This window comes from Corythoichthys intestinalis, chromosome 11, assembly GCF_030265065.1.
Source record: "Corythoichthys intestinalis isolate RoL2023-P3 chromosome 11, ASM3026506v1, whole genome shotgun sequence".
In the NCBI taxonomy this organism is placed as follows: Eukaryota; Metazoa; Chordata; class Actinopteri; order Syngnathiformes; family Syngnathidae; genus Corythoichthys; species Corythoichthys intestinalis.
In genome coordinates this window covers 22,898,017-22,914,783 of record NC_080405.1, presented here as the reverse complement: position 1 = coordinate 22,914,783, position 16,767 = coordinate 22,898,017, and the positions used below count along the sequence as shown (strand labels likewise).

Here is a 16,767-nt window from a genome sequence, read left to right as displayed (position 1 = left end):
AGCATGGGCAGATACAGTGGTATGAAAAAGTATCTGAACCTTTTGGAATTTCTCACATTTCAGCATAAAATCACCATAAAATGTGATCTGATCTTTGTCAAAATCACACAGATACAAAAACAGCGTCTGATTTAATTAAAACCACCCAAACATGTATATGTTTTCATATTTTAATGAGGATAGCATGCAAACAATGACAAAAGGGGAAAAAACAAGTAAATGAACCCTTTTCCTAAGGAGACTTAAAGAGCAATTGAAACCCATTTTTACCAAACAATTTATGTCAGGTGTGTGCCCAATCACTGATGAGTGGTTTAAAGCTGCCCTGCCCACTATAAAACACAGAGCTGGTAAGAATCGTCTTGATGAGAAACAATGTCTTATATGCATCATGGCCCGGTGAAAAGAGGGGTCTGAAGACCTGCGATCAAGGATTGTTGATTTATATAAAGCTGGGAAAGGATACAAAACCATCTTTAAAAGTCTGGATGTTCATCATTCGACAGTCAGAGAAGTTTTCGACAAATGGACAGTTTGACACTGTTGCTTCTCCCCCAAGGAGTGGCCGTCCACCTAAGATGACGCCAAGAGTTCAGCGCAGAATACTCAGAGGTATTAAAAAAAAAAAAAAAAGAACCCTAGAGTGTCTCCTAAAGACTTGCAGAAATCACTGGCACAGTCCAGTATCTCTGTTCACACATCAACTATATGTAAAACTATGGACAAGAATGGTGTTCCTAGAAGGACTCTACAGAGGAATCCACTGCTGTCTAAAAAACATTGTTACTTGTTTAATGTTCGCAAAAAGGCACTTGGACACTTGGCAAAATATTTTGTGGAATGATTAAACCAATGTTGAATTGTTTGGAAATAAAACGCAACGTCATGTGTGGTGGAAAAATGGAACAGCTCCCCAACATCAACATCTCATCCCCACTGTGAAGCATGGTGGAGGGAGCATCATGATTTGGAGCCGTTTTGCTACTTCAGTGCCTGGACAACTTGCAATCATTAATGGAAGAATGAATTCAAAAGTTTCTCAGGATGTTTTGCAGAAAAACTTGAGGCCATCTGTCAGACAGTTGAAGCTAAAAGAGGATGGATGCTGCACCAAGACAATAATCCAAAACACAGAAGTAAATCAACTTCTGAATGGCTTCAGAAGAGCAAAGTACAAATTCTGGAGTGGCCAAGTCAAAGTCCAGACTTGAACCCCATTGAGATGTTGTGGCATGACCTAAAGACAGCGATTCATGCCAGACATCCCAGGAAACTGACTGAACTACAGCAGTTTTGTAGAGATAAATGGGCAAACTTTATTCCTGATCGATGTGCCAGACTGATCTGCAGCTACAGGAAGCGTCTAGTTCAAGTGGTTCTTAACCTTGCAAAAGGTTAAGAACCCCACAAGTTTCACATATGGATTCACTGAACCATTCAGAAATAGATAATGAAGCAATCTTTCTCAAATTCAAAGTCAATGTATATAAGCTAGCAAGCTAATGATTTAGCTAATTCCCATTCAAAATTCTTATTTTGACAAAATGTTTGATAAACAAGTCAAGATTTGAGACTACGCTGCCCACTGGTGTGTTGTATTCCCTCATACCAACTGCAAGTCAACCTTGCACTGAGCAACCAGTTCCTCCCTCCAGCTGATCAAGGACTAGCAGTTAAAAGAAATCGATTAAGCCTGTGAATTGGGAGCAAACCAGTCCAAAACCTTGTCTACAAAAGCCACTTGGCCTAGATTTAATCAGCTAACGAAAATAGGGCTCTGCGTTTCTTTACCTTCGCCGAAACTCTTAGACTTATTTACAGAACCCCAGGGGTTCGACTGAACCCAGGTTAAGAACCACTGGTGTAGTTGAAGTTATTGCCGCCAAGGGGGGGGGGGGGGGGGGGGGGGGGGTGTCACAAAATATTAAATGTGACGGTTTACTTACTTATTTTTCTCCCTTCTGTCATTGTTTGCATACTATCCTCATTAACATATAAAAACCTATACATGTTTGGGTGGGTTTATTTAAAGCAGACACTAATTTTTCATCTGTAATTTTTAACAAAGATGAGATCACATTTGATGGTGATTTTATGCAGAAATGTGAGAAATTCCAAAAGACTGATACTTTTTCATACCACTGTACGCCTTTGTCTATCTTTTTCAGAAAAGGTCTGCAATATACTGCACATCTCCATTGTCTTCAAACAAACATTTTCTTTGCTGAACAAACCAGATGAGAGAATTGGTTTCCCTTTCCATTGAATGAGGTGAGGTGTCAAGGCCGCCAGGCCACCTGGATCAGCTGACGCTGATGTGAAAGGACGGTGAAGAGGAAAAAAGTTGAGGCAAAGAAAGCCGGAGTCGACTTTCTCTTTTTCCAGGATTTTTAATCTCTTAAATAAACAGAAGATGATGACAGACAATTCAGGTGCAAAACGAGAGCAATTAACATCTAAGCTAAATACATAATGTTGTCATGAAATGAACAATTAAAAGCAGGCTGACCTAGACCTTTGCTCTCGAGTGCACCATGATGCTTTCGAGACGATTCGGTCTTGACCTCCGTCAGTCATACTTTTTGTTAGGGTCATACAAATTGTCAGGCTTGTGTCAGTCTACAAATCAACCCCATAAGGGCACTCTATTAGACTCACTATAGTGGAAATATTGTGCACATCTGTATACAGTGGCAAAAAAGTAAAACAATAAATGTCTATCACCTCATCATTTTAATTAGTTTTGACACGTGCATGTTCACTGACAATGGAGAAAAAAAAATGAGAGCAAAGCGCTTGTATTTATTGAATGATATTTAATTACATACAACAGCACTACATTTCCCTTTGTTTTGAAAATATATTGTTTAGTTTTTTTCTTCTTTTTTTTACTATCCTTCTAAAATTGAAAATTAAAACAGTTCAATTTTATTAACTTAATCATATTTTTGGCTAAATGGCATGTCCACAAATCCTGATACTATAACCATAAGCCTCTTTTTGTTGTTTTGAAAATTAAACCAAACTAATATGAAAGTCAATTGAACATTCCTCAAGCTTTAAAACTCATAAAAATACATTTCAATAGAATGTACGTCTCTCTGGGATTTGCATTGTTTTTTGAGTTTGTGTTAGCTGTAGTGCTGCACCTGCATGCTGTGACTGTATAATTCTGTTGTGAAATTAAACAACAACAGCAACCATCAGTTAGCTGACTCGCATACCCGTAGCCATATGTAAGTTTAGTGACAAAAAAATGGTACTGCGCCAGTACCAAAAATTTGAAGTGCACATCCCCATCGTCTCCTTTCATACAGTACTTTATCGGACGACAATAACGCTGCATCATTTCCACCTTAATTTAACAAAGTATATCTACTAACACATACACAGCTGGCCAAAAGTATTGGCACCCTTGCAATTCTGTCAGATAATGCTCACTTTCTCTCAGATAATGATTGCAATTACAAATGTTATGATAGTAATATTGTCATTTATTTTGCCTGCAATGAAAAAACACAAAAGAGAATAGGAAAAAAAACACAATTGTTAATTATTTAATTAAACATCATTTTACAAAACTCAAAAAATGGGCCAGACAAAAGTATTGGCACCCTTTGAAAAATCATGTGATGCTTCTCTTATATGTGTAATTAACAGCACCTGTTACTTACCTGTGGCACATAACAGGTGGTGGCAATAACTAAATCACACTTGCAGCCAGTTAGAATTAAAGTTGACTCAACCTCTGTCCTGTGTCCTTGTGTGTACCACATTGAGCATGGAGAAAAGAAAGAAGACCAAATAACCGTCTGAGTAGTTCAGAAGCAAAATTGTGAGGAAGTATGGGTAATCTCAAGGCTACAAGTCCATCTCCAAAGATCTGAATGTTCCTGTGTCTACCATGCACAGTGTCATCAATAAATGCCATAAGCCCATGGCACTGTGGCTAACTTCCGTAGATGTGGACGGAAAAGAAAAACTGACGAGAAATTTCAACGAAAGATTATGCGGATGGTGGATAAAGTACCTCGACTAACATCCAAACAAGTTCAAGCTGTCCTGCAGTCCGAGGGTACAACAGTGTCAACCCGTATTATCCGTCGGCATCTGAATGAAAAGGGACTCTATAGCAGGATACCCAGGAAGACCCCACTTCTGACCCAGAGACATAAAAAAGCCAGGCTTGAGTTTGCCAAAACTTACCTGAGAAAACCGAAAACGTTTTAGAAGAATGTTCTCTGGTCAGATGAGACAAAAGTAAAGCTTTTTGGGAAAATGCATCAGCATAGAGTTTACAGGACAAAAATGAGGCCTTCATGAAAAGAACATGGTCCCCACAGTCAAACATGGCGGAGGTTCCTTTTAAGGTTTTGGGGTTGCTTGCTCCCTCTGGCACTGGACTGCTTGGCCGTGTGCATGGCATTATGAAGTATGAAGACTACCAACAAATTTTGCAACATAATGTAGGGCCCAGTTTGAGAAAGCTGGGTCTCCCTCAGCTGTCATGGGTCTTCCAGCAGAAAAATGCAGTGGCGCCACCAGGGGGTGGCCAGGGGTGGCCACGGCCACCCCTATAAATTGGTTGGCCACCCCACTGGCCACCCCGCTTGCCAGTATATCGTTAGATTGTTGTAGCATCAGTTATGCATCTCATCCCAAATGAATGCATTTATTTTGTTTTGTTAAATGTAGGGCTGTCAAATTTATCGCGTTAACGGGCGGTAATTAATTTTTTAAAAAATAATTATGTGAAAATATTTATCGCAATTAACGCATTCGCGGTACGACTCATTCACGCATTGCCGCAAACAGCCTACAATGGCGCCGTTATACTTATATACAGAGATAAGAGGCAGTGTCAAGTGAGTGGAGTAGATACAAGCATTCATTGGGGTCGTGCTTTTAATTGGCAAAAGCTTTGTCATCACTCCCACAGCAACTATAAATATTGTGGGAAGCGACGTGGGGAAGAATGACAGGAGTTGATCTTTTTCTTAACACCCTGTAGTGTACCCAACACAGAGAAGATATGGCATTTGCAGCCACCACACACAGTCATGGTTGCACCACTTCCCATCATGCATTTGGGCAGAACAGTTAAGTCGCTGCAGTATCATTTACTGAAAGCTCAACAAATACTGTACACTAGATGGCAATATTTAGTCACAATATACAAACTCACATTTATCCTTTAAGAATTACAAGTCTTTCTATGCCATCTTGTGGATTTATTGTTATAATCAATTCAGTATTTATGTACAGTATGTTGAATGTATATATAGCAGTCTTGTCTTATCTTTTAATACATTTTATTTAAAGGCGCCTTTCTGGCACTCAAGGTCGCCGTACAATCATTTAAAAATAATAAAAGTGAGAAAATGAAAGTATATAACGTATAAGGAAATTTAAAATACTAAAAGAGATATAGGGGCAGTTAAAAAGACCAGAACTAAGTGATTATTGTGTATAGGCTAGTCTAAACAGGTGAGTTTTGAGTTTTGTTTGAAAAAGGGGGAGGGAATCTGTGTTCCTGAGGTCGGGTGGGAGTGAATTTTAAAGTCGGGGGGCCGAGCGGCTGAACGCTCGGCTCCCCATGGTGCTAAGGCGAGCGGGGGGGACAGACAGTTGTATGGAGGAAGAGGATCTAAGGGCACAGGAGGGAGTAGTAACATAAATGAGATCGGACAGGTATGGAGGGGAGAGGTTGTGGATGGCCTTGAATGTGAGGAGAAGAACTTTGAACTGTATTCGATAGTGGACCGGGAGCCAGTGAAGCTGTTTGGAGGACTGGATCTTTTCATTCCAACAATAATTTACAGAAAAATATGGCATATTTTAGAGATGGTTTGAATTGCGATTAATTACGATTAATTAATTTTTAAGCTGTAATTAACTCGATTAAATTTTTTAATCGTTTGACAGCCCTAGTTAAATGTGCACCTTATGCCTAATATATAAAAGTAACACAATAAAACAGAATTGTTGTGGAACTCAAAATGTTGACTGGACAGTTATGGAGTATGCACATTAAATCATTAGTAACATCAGATATTACACAATACACCAATGTATATCAGTAGTCGTGTCCTTCAGTCTTTCAGATAGTTTTCCCCTGACCTTTTTACTGCAGTAATATAGTGAAAACCTGAAATTATGGCTTTTAGTTTTGGCGACCCCAAGATTTTAAGTGGCCCTTTCTGGCCACCCCTAAGAGAAATTTCTGGAGGCGCCACTGGGAAAATGACCCAAAACACACTTCAAAAAGCACGAGAAAATGGTTTGAGAGAAAGCACTGGAGACTTCTAAAGTGGCCAGCAATGAGTCCAGACCTGAATCCGATAGAACACGTGGGGAGAGATCTGAAAATTGCAGTATGGAGAAGGCACCCTTCAAATCTCAGAGACCTGGAGCAGTTGGCCAAAGAAGAATGTTGTAAAATTCCGGCAGAGCAATTTAAGAATTTCATTGATGGATAGGCCTACTGGAAGCGTTTGTTCGCAGTTATTTTGTCTAAAGGTTGTGCTACCAAGTATTAGGCTGCAGGTGCCAATACTACAAATCAATTGTCCAGCCCATTTTTGAAGTTTTGTGTAAAATGATAATGATTTAATTTTCTCTCCATTCCCTTTTGTGTTTTTTTCATTGCAAGCAAAATGAATGAAGATATTACGACCAAAGCATTTGTAATTGTAATCATTTTCTGGGAGAAATTGAGCATTATCTGACAGAATTGCAGGGGTGCCAGTACTTTGGCCAGCACTGTAAAAGGAATTGTTTTTGAGCATCGTGTGATGTAGTGCTTGCAGGTGTCCAGTAACTTTCCAAAGTTGGGTGTCCACTCCAATAATTTTACACTGATAAATACGGTAGGCAGTGCCGCATAGTAAATAAGAAAAACATTTATTTATGATACAGTATTAATAACACAATGTTCCATCAGTGAGCTGCAAAAAATATCTGAACATTGTTTTAGGAAGTATCATACTATTACCTCGTTGCGCCATAAGCTCCAACATGTAATATTAACCTACAAAGTATACTGTTCACAAAAATTAAAGGAACAAAGTGTTACTTTAATTTTTGTGAGCAGTATATACTACACTGCACAACAGTTAGACAATTTCAAAGGTTTGGCAGAACTGAAATAAACGGCATTCAATTCAGTTGGGAGTTGTGAAGATGTGTGGACTTTGGGGAGGTTCGTACCCCAGAATGTAGTTCATTTCAATTGTTGTTTTTACATCTTTATCAACAGCAAGTTTGACCTTGCCATACATGGTATTGTGAAATGGTCACCACCCTCCCGGCTTCAAAATTACTAGAAGTTTGATGATGTTTTGGCTGTCAAGCAACATTTCTCTGTTTGCCTATTGAGTTTGTTTAACCATCCTGTTGTAAATTACTTGTATAATGAGCATTTTGGTGGCAAATTATACGTAATTTGCTCATAAAATGTTTTTTTTTTTTTTTTTTTGCTTGGTTGACCTTGTCAAGACTGAATTTGTTTGCTTTTGTTTGAATTGCTTCAGGGCGGATGTAAATTCACACAAGGTTAATTAATTTGAAGAGAACACACTGTACTTGATTAGAAAGTCGGCCGTTTAACAGTTCTGAAATTGTTATATTTATGTTATATTACATACAACATGAAAACAAAACTATCATTAACCCATTGGCTGTCATTGATGGCAAGAGAAGACCAATTCATTTGAACTGGCTGCAAGCTGCTCCTTGTTCAAATTAATACCTTTGGACGTCTTTCACCTTCACAGGCACTGCAGCACGATCATTTATTGCCAATGGGAGCCAATGAGTAAATTTGCAGAAAGTTTCGAGCCATCACCGTCTGATTCCGAAGCTCTTCTTCTTAGTGATAGTAATGATAGGATAGCAATGTGCACTGCACATGCAAAATTATCCTAACCTGGGGGACACCATTTGATGGGGCATTTTCAATCATCAAACTAAGGCTGCAAAAACTAATCGATTAAAATCGAATAAATTAATTGACAAATAAGTGGATAATCAATTTTTGCCGGCAGCTATGAGTAGTTGTGTGTAATGTGAGGCTCCGTGCGCGCGCCAGTGATTAGAGCAAGAGAGAGTTCACTGCTGCATGTGTTGCTGCTGTTGGGTTGCTGATTCAATAATATTGTATTATGAAGTGTTAAGAGTTAGATTGTCTTTTGTGTCGTTAGATCCAGTGTGCCTCCGTCAGAGGTGAGTAAATAAAGCCAATTTTATTGTTTGTGTTCTTTGTTGATGAAACGTTACTACTTAGCACAGAGCGCTAAGCTAGTTAGCGATCACGCTAATTAGTGTCTTAAGTGTCCATTTGTATCGTGATTTGGAGAAGCGTATTAGCACTTGTGTTATTGTTAGTAAAGTTGACTAATTTATTTTTATACAGAAACCACACATCCAAACTGAGTCATATAACAGCTTTCAACAAGTCTCCTTTCAACACAAACTCAAACTAAATTGTCATACAAGAGTGTGTGCTTTGAAATTGGATTTGGATTGTTCATATGAACAACTGTTGATAAAGAAAACTGATTCATTACAGTCTTTCTCTTCCTTATTCGATGTTGTTGTTTAGTTTGTTTAAAGAAAATAAATGAGTCATTGACACAATTTATACCAGCGCTTTGCCCACAAGAAAAACATGTCAATCAGCAGAATTTTTTTATTTGAATCATCAGGACTTTTGTCTGATTTGTGTACTGAGAAATTCTTTTTGTTTTATACTCAGGACCTTTATTGAAAACTTATCAAGTTTTACATACTTAAAACGGTACATTTGTAGACTACAGTAAAGTCAGGAAGCTGTAATAAAAATTTTTTTTTGAAGGAAGTAGTCATCCATTTTGTCTTCATTGTCACTTAAAACTAGAGGTGCAAGATAATTATCGGTCTGATAATAGGAATTATGACATCATCCCAATAAATCCGATAACGTTATTAATAGGCCCGATAATATATAATATTTTTGGCACTATGTCGGTGGTTTGTGATGTGTGCGTTTGTTTCCACTCTTGTTTTGCCAGTATGCAAAGTTTTGTTACCGTTCTAGGAGCCTTATTTTTCCATCATTGAGTAATAAACCTTACTATGGCGATTAGCAAATGTTTGGATTTTACAGTGTTATGTTTACAAGTTCTTGAGAGGCCTTTTGGTTATTGATAGGCTTGCTGTCCTATATTTGCCAGGTTAAGAAATTTGTTTCATGGACATAGACCTCAAAAGTCTCCTCTCCTGTTGCACCAAATATTTTATCTGCTGACAAAGCACAATACCTGTTGGGTTTGTTTTAGTTCAGTGCTCATTTTTCAGGGGAACACATCGTCAATGATATTGACTGATTGATTGTCATTGACTCAAATCATATTTATTTGAAAAAATAAATATTGGCACTTCATTTGACGTCAGAACTGTACTAGTCTTTGTTTTGTTCATTAATGTTATGAAAATTTTGGTTAGGTCAAAGGCAAATCTATGCTGAATCCACCACTAGTATTTTTGACCTTCAGGTGTTCAAAGACTCAGGTGAATATACATTTACAATATATATTATCGATTATCATATCGGTATCGGCCTTGAGGAGCAAGACGTTATCGATATCTTTTTTTTTTAAAAAATGGGTATCGTGCATCCCTACTTAAAACATGTCTAAAACAACTTGGTTAAATTGTGACGGTTATTGAAAAACAAGCGACATTTATCCGATTAATCGATTATGAAAAATAATTGTTAGTTGCAGCCCTATATAAAACCGATTATAATGGGTATCTATCTAATCATTTTGGCTCTTTGACTTGTGTCAGTATCTTGTTGTTGTCCTTGTTTTAGTTTGCCAAAGAAAAGGTCAAACAAGTTATTCTGGCAACACTTAAAACACTGCCTTTCTTACACATGTTTACACAATCAAAATACTGGCTCTTCTCACCAGCTATGTTTACCTAGTATTGTTGAAGCTTGCAATGCAATGCACTAAGAAGGGACAATCAATGAGAACACCTGAATTTATGTATCGCATGATGAACTTTATTGCAGAGATGAAAGAACAGTGCAACATCTCTTGAAATAGGTAAAACATAATAATATGGGTTTGCTTCTTGGTAACTTTTAACTATGACTCTCCAATATGCCTGCAAATATGATTTCTTTCAGGACCTCAACCAGCTCAGCCAAAAGTGGTGTTGTTGCAAGCCACATTGCAAGCATCCATGTCCACAAAATTAATATAAATCCTGAATATACACACACAAATAGAAAGTAGACACAAAGAAAGAATTGTGTATTTCAGATCAAATTCATTCCCCCAAAAAATAAACATACAGATCCACGTGTTACCTTTCAGGAGAAATGCCCAGCTGTTTGTGGACTAGTCCACACAGCATCTTAGAGTACTTCTTGATCTCATCACAGCTGAGCTTTTCAATGCTCTGGAAGTAGCAGATGGCAGAGGGGTCTGCATTTCCACCAATCATAATAATTTGATCCGCGTGAAAATGTACAGCAATGAACTGATCAATGTAAGAGACAAAATATTAGGTCAGGTGGGTTAGTGAAGTATGATAATGCTCATCAAGTAACCAATTTGTATTGTAGGTCTTGACATACCTGTGCAGGCTTGCTCATGACTTTAGTCAGTTCTTTGGTTGCTTCTGACAGCAAAGCCTCCGACAATTTGTCTTTGGTCACGCTGGTGTTAACGACAAAAATCGACATGGTTTCCGAGTGTCGTCTCTGGATTTCTTCAAAATAGGTCTGACTGATGTTCCAGCAGCTCCGAGGAGGATTAAGACGTAAGGCGGGGCGATCCTTTTATCTTCTTGCTGTTTAGCAGTTGGCTGAGTCAATTATATAATTTAGTTAATTCATTTTTCATTATAATGCCTCGACGGGGAAATTGCACTCACACTCTGCACTGCGTTTGTGCCTGGCAATGAGTGCAACACTCGCAGTTAAAATGGATTTGACATTGATAATAGTGTCTTCACTCGTTTACGTGACTGATCATTGCCAACTCTCCATGTTAAAAATTGATTTAGCATATAGCATTTAGCATATATCACTGTCCATGCACAGAAACATAACCATTCGCTTCCAGCCCGTCCAGTAAATATGGATTGCATGTCAATAGTTGTCAATAGCAGTGCAATAGCAATGAGCTATGATAGTTATTTTATTGCAAGATTTGTTTTTCTTCATTGGCGTTTTGCTTGCAGCAGTCTGCCTAACAATATGCCTATCACAATAGATTTGCTTTGAGTAAAAATTGGTTGGCATCTTCATTACACTACGATACATTTATTATGGCAACAATATTTATGCATAATTCTGCATCAATGAAAAGTTAAAGGGAAACAATGAGGGAATAACTTATGTACTCCCAGATGTGCTTTATTGATGAGAGAAAAGATCAGAACAAAGCTATGGTGAATACGCTAGTAAATGATTAACAAGCAATTATCAGGTATTGGTCATAATCAACTATCACTCTAAATACAGCTGGAATGAAGCCTAGGAGGAGCACAACCTCCACCTCAGCCAAAAGTAGAGCTGTTCCAGGCCACGTTGGCACCATCCATGTCGAAGAAATTAATATAAATCCTAAAGGAGACATAACGAAAAAATATATTGTGGCTCAAAGCCGATGGAGAGAACACTGTGTGCATTTTCTGCAGCATCATAACTCATTATCTTAAATAGCTTACCTGTCAGGTGAAACGCCCAGGTGTTTGTTGAGCAGCCCACAAAGTAATTTCGAGTACTGCTTGTTTTGAGAAGAACTGATCTTTCCAATGCTGTGAAGGGAGCAAAGTGCACACGGGTCCCCCTTTCCTCCAAATACCATCATTCGATCTGGGTTGATTTGCACAGCAATGTACTGACGCAGGCAAAAGGGAGAAACAAAAGAGCATATTGTGGAGAACAAAAGAGCATATTGTGGATCCTTACAAGACCACGCATCTATTTGCAAAAGCAAAAAAAAATCATAAATACATACAAACAAACAAACAAACTCATAATTAATAACAAAATGCAATACTAAAGATTTCGCGAATTGTCAGGATTCAAGACAGGAGATCGTGGGAACTTTACAAGCTTGTCGGACAACCCTGTCATGCAGTGGAATTATACCTGTGCAGGCTTGCCCATAGCTTTAGCCAGCTCATCGGTAGCTTCTGACAGCAGAGCCGCCGGCACGTCGCCTTTGGCCACGTTGGTGTCAACAACGAACATCGGCATGATTTCAACGTTGAGTGTCTTGATGTTCTTCTTTCAAAGTAGGCCCCCGACTGACAGTCCGGACGCTCAGAGATATCCAGCTATACACACGTAGCATTGTCACCATTGAAATAAGTCAGCATATCCGCCATGTTTCATGTGGCAGAGTTGAAGATACTTCAAGGTGACCATGTGCAGGATGCTGTTCTTTCTTGGTGTTGCGTGCATCAGATATGTCAAGTTTTTTATTTGATTGCAATAGCTTTTGTAGATTGCAATATTCTTTTTGAAGACAAACTACAAGATTTGAAATTGATAACAATGTGATTTAACATCACGCCGATTAATAAAGATCTAAAAGAAAAAAAGGGAACATTTTTGTTCTTTTCAAAAGCAGATTAAATTGAGGGTTTTTTTTAAAATTTATTTTAAAGATAATATATTTGTTTGTCTCAAAGGCTGAATTTTTTTTTTTTTTTTCAAACCTAAGCTTTCAAAAGCGACAACAATTACTGATCACTTTCACTGACCAGTTTCGAGAGATTGAATATTTGCAAAGAGAATGCTCAGCTTGTTTGGGTCGACATATTTGTGTGAGAAGACATTCTCGGTTATGAACTTAAATAAGAGCCGTGTGATTGATTTTGTTTGTTAGGATTAAAATCAGTCCTAAATTCAGGCAGGTTATCAGTTTTCACTCCAGAATAAACTTTTAAAAGTTCAGTCAACGTTTATAGTTACTGATATGTCATATTTCAAATGAGCCTTGCATATTGTTACTTTCTCATTTGTCTAATATTTTATTCAAAAGTTCTGTGAACATTGAACTGCCATGTTGTTATATTTCATTTTCAAATGTAATTTTCACTCAAGAGTACATTGGGGTTTGGAATGGTTACAAATCCCTTAAACCACAGAAATGCAAAAAAAAAAAACAACAACAAAAAACTGGTTTTAAACATCACATGCATTAGGCTACTGCATTACACTTTCTGTAACAAGGCATTAATGAGAAACTGATTTTCATTCAAAATTGTATTTTAAAGTAACATACATGAACAGCATGAGTACAAATGACTTACATTATGCACAGTGAAATGGGATATACTAGTACTGTATTTTGAAGATAACACAAACATTGACTTTTTTATATTATAAGGAAATAAGTAGCCGAGCATAGGTAAATGAACAAAAATAAGTCCAAAGTGCACATAAACCATACTGCCAAATCAATCACATTTGAGAGTATTTCTGGACCTCATTGCAGGAAAAATGTTTAAAATCTTATTGTGTTCAATCTCACGTTAGTTAGGGCCCGAGCACTAGTCGTGCGAAGGCCCTATTGTTTTGCAAAGGATTTTTTTTTTTTTTTTTTTTTTTTTTTTCAGGGCAAATGAAAACGGCCAATTTGGAGGCCTGAACATGCGCGAAAAGTCACCAAAATTTGCACATACGTGTGGAAAATTGTAAATTTCGATAATTTAACAACGTTGCAAAAAAATGTAACAAAATGGCTCAGTGTCGCCCCCTTGAAATTTTAAAATTGGCCTATAACATTAGGGTTTGTCAGCGTAGAGTGATGAAATTTGGGGAGTCTATACCTTGTCTAAAACCGCTTCAAAAAAGCATTTACACCCATATTCCAAACCCAACAGGAAATCGGTTATTTTGGATCGAATATGAAATTTTTATCGATTTACAGGGTGCACATTTGAGACCTTTTCGCCGAGGGAGTTAGTTGGATCATCTTCAAAATTGGTGAGACTGTTCAGGAGACATATGAGATCTTAAGTTTCTAAAATGGTGTGTTTTCATTCACGGGTCTGACCTGGGCGTGGTGCCAAAGTCGGCCATTTTTTCGGCAAAACACTGAATTCAGTAAATGACTAATAATTCCTTGACACAACTTTCAATCTTTTTCATATCTGCCATGTATATGCGGTATCCCAGCCTGAACAGGACTGCATTGAAATATTACCCATTAGGCCTAGCGCCCCCTAGTGAGAACAGGAAATGCCTTTTTTTACGAGACAGGTTCCTCCTCCAAGGGAAAAAAATCTGTTGACCTCAAATCTGCATCAGGGGAGCCTTAAGACCTGTGTTCAGGTGCCTGATGAAAAATATTGAGGTTTCGTTGAAGCGGAGGGGTCCAAACATGAAAATGAAAATGATCGTCAACAATTTGTCTCGCAAAATACTTTGAACAGTCATAACTCAGCAGATATACAACATATCTGCGCCAAACTTCCCATGCTTGTTGAGAGTCATACCCTGAAGGGTCCTGTAGGGGTCATTTGCATCAACTCTACAGTGCCAACTAGTGGCGACAGAAAGGAGTTTTAAAAAAGGCCTTTCCTATTGGGTTTTTTCAACGTAGAGCAATGAAATTTGGAGAGTAGATACCTTATGCCTAACTGCTCAAAAAAGCCTCTTGCACCCATATTCCAAATCCAACAGAAAATCGGGTATTTTGGATCGAATGTGAAATTTCTGTCCATTTCTAGTACAGTTTACATTTGGAGGCCTGGACATGCACGAAAACTCACCAAATTTTGCACATACATGCGGCTTTGTGTGGATTTCGATAATCTTGCAACGTTACAAAAAAATGTAACAAAATGGCTCAGTGGCGCCCCCTTCAATTTTTAAAAAAAAGTGTTTCCTATTAGGTTTTTTTAAACGTAGAGCAATGAAATTTGGGGAGTCGATACCTTGTGCAAAACTGCTCCAAAAAGTCTCTTGCACCCATATTCCAAACCCAACAGGAAATCGGGTAATTTGGATCGAATGTGAAATTTTTATCAATTAACAGGGTGCACATTTGAGACCTTGTCACAGAGGGAATCAGTTGGATCATCTTCAAAATTGGTTAGACAATTCAGGAGACATATGAAATCTAAACTTTTCAAAATGGTGCGTTTTCATTCATGGGTCTGACCTGGGCGTGGTGCCAAAGTCGGCCATTTTTTCGGCAAAATGACAAATTCAGTAAAGGACTCATAGCTCCTTGAAACAACGTTCAATCTTTTTCATATCTGGCATGTATATGCGGTATCCCAGCCTGAACAGGACTGCATTGAAATATTACCTATTAGGCCTAGCGCCCCCTAGTGAGAACAGGAAATGCCTTTTTTTACGAGACAGGTTCCTCCTCCAAGGAAAAAAAATCTATTCACCTCAAACCTGCATCAGGGGAGCCTTAAGACATGTGTTCAGGTGCCTGATGAAAAATACTGAGGTTTGGTTGAAGCAGAAGGGTCCAACAGGAGAAGTAAAAATGACTGAAGCCATTTCGTCTCACCACAAGTTTTGAACAGTCATAACTTCTACAACATATCTGCGCCAAACATATCGTGCTTGTTGAGTCATAGTCTGAAGGGTCCTGTAGGGGTCATTTGCATCAACCCTACAGCGCCAACTAGTGGCAATAGAAAGTCACTCATTTTTAAAAATATATGTCCAGTTCTTTTCAGGTTAGTCATTGTAGTTTGAAGACCTTTTAAAATACTTATTTTACGGCCCATGTCCACATGTCTCTGTCTGTTGCTGTGATGACCCTTTATTCGCTCCTTTTTTGTAGTCCTCTGTCCAATAGGGGTTTTTATCTCTTAGGTGTGTGAATGTAAAGAGGCAACTTTCGCGCATGTTAGGTTCTAATGAGATGATTAGAGAGGACGATCTGCCACCACACTGACCTGCACACTGTCCGAGTTGCATGACGTCCGAGTTGCGCTAGATTGCGAGGGCCCGTTCAGTCCTGCTTGCAGGCCTAGTTAAATTTGTTTTACCACGAGAACTGCAAGTAATGCTTAATGTATGATTTGTGATACAAATTAGAGAGCATACCGTGTATATATAATTTTTTTTTCTTTTAAATTACGTTTAAGGGTAACATAAAGATGTCAAATTGAAAAAAATCTGAATTTTCTGTTCATTATTTCTGGGGTCAGGCATTATGGGGTTAACATGATTTTCTGAACCTGTCCGTCATAGAAAATAAAATAAGTCTTTTCAACTCTTTCCTTTCTCTTAAATCTATCTGATCTATTTTCCGTTGCATTGCCCTTTTTTATCGCATTAATTCAACAAGCTTGTTCTTTTTTTTTTTTTTCTCCCAGAAAACGTGCATTTGAACCAACCAGAGCTAACTATCCATGCTGATCACATGTCAGTATGTCAGCCAATTGAACAGGCAACTGGACTCCCGGCCAGGGAGGGTGATTAGCTGAGCGCATGCACACATCGACACGACACATCAGACACACGCTGGGACAACTCCGTGCTGTCCGTGGAATAAATAAATAATAAATATCGGTGGAAACGGATGACACTTTATTATGCTTGTTGTTAATACTTGTGTATGTAAATCTGATGTTATTAGATTGTTTTCCTAGTCTGGGAGATGCCTGCATGACAGCCAGTCAGGTTATTTTTAGCATGGGGTTTTAACAGTTACCGTCATATTTTCGGGATCAAAGCACCGTTCTGCCCTGTTCCTGCGCCGAATTTCTTGCTGTTTGTAAGGTTTG

At 38.3% G+C, this 16,767-nt stretch overlaps 2 protein-coding genes across 2 annotated transcripts; both read right to left on the bottom strand.

The window, feature by feature from the left end:
* Positions 1–8,582: 8,582 nt before the first annotated feature.
* Positions 8,583–10,767, bottom strand: LOC130924077 (macrophage migration inhibitory factor-like). Its single transcript, XM_057850415.1, has 3 exons — positions 10,628–10,767; positions 10,358–10,530; positions 8,583–10,254 (listed from the first exon to the last, which is right to left on the bottom strand). The coding sequence occupies exons 1-3, from the start codon at positions 10,733–10,735 to the stop codon at positions 10,188–10,190; spliced, it is 348 nt and encodes a 115-aa protein (XP_057706398.1). The 5' UTR covers positions 10,736–10,767; the 3' UTR covers positions 8,583–10,187.
* mif (macrophage migration inhibitory factor) lies at positions 10,716–12,345 on the bottom strand. The gene is made up of 3 exons (XM_057850414.1): positions 12,152–12,345; positions 11,725–11,897; positions 10,716–11,620 (listed from the first exon to the last, which is right to left on the bottom strand). Exons 1-3 carry the CDS (start codon positions 12,257–12,259, stop codon positions 11,554–11,556), a joined length of 348 nt encoding a protein of 115 aa, XP_057706397.1. The 5' UTR covers positions 12,260–12,345; the 3' UTR covers positions 10,716–11,553.
* Between the last annotated feature and the right edge of the window lie 4,422 nt (positions 12,346–16,767).

Bases quoted from the DNA above. Each gene is read 5' to 3' on its own strand.
- LOC130924077 (XM_057850415.1), bottom strand. From the start codon at position 10,735: ATGTCGATTTTTGTCGTTAACACCAGCGTGACCAAAGACAAATTGTCG. The intron at 10,531-10,627 runs GTATGTCAAGAC...TACATTGATCAG, and splicing joins TCATGAGCAAGCCTGCACAG to TTCATTGCTGTACATTTTCA. The intron at 10,255-10,357 runs GTAACACGTGGA...GTGTATATTCAG, and splicing joins CTGGGCATTTCTCCTGAAAG to GATTTATATTAATTTTGTGG.
- mif (XM_057850414.1), bottom strand. From the start codon at position 12,259: ATGCCGATGTTCGTTGTTGACACCAACGTGGCCAAAGGCGACGTGCCG. The intron at 11,898-12,151 runs GTATAATTCCAC...TGCCTGCGTCAG, and splicing joins CTATGGGCAAGCCTGCACAG to TACATTGCTGTGCAAATCAA. The intron at 11,621-11,724 runs GTAAGCTATTTA...TGTCTCCTTTAG, and splicing joins CTGGGCGTTTCACCTGACAG to GATTTATATTAATTTCTTCG.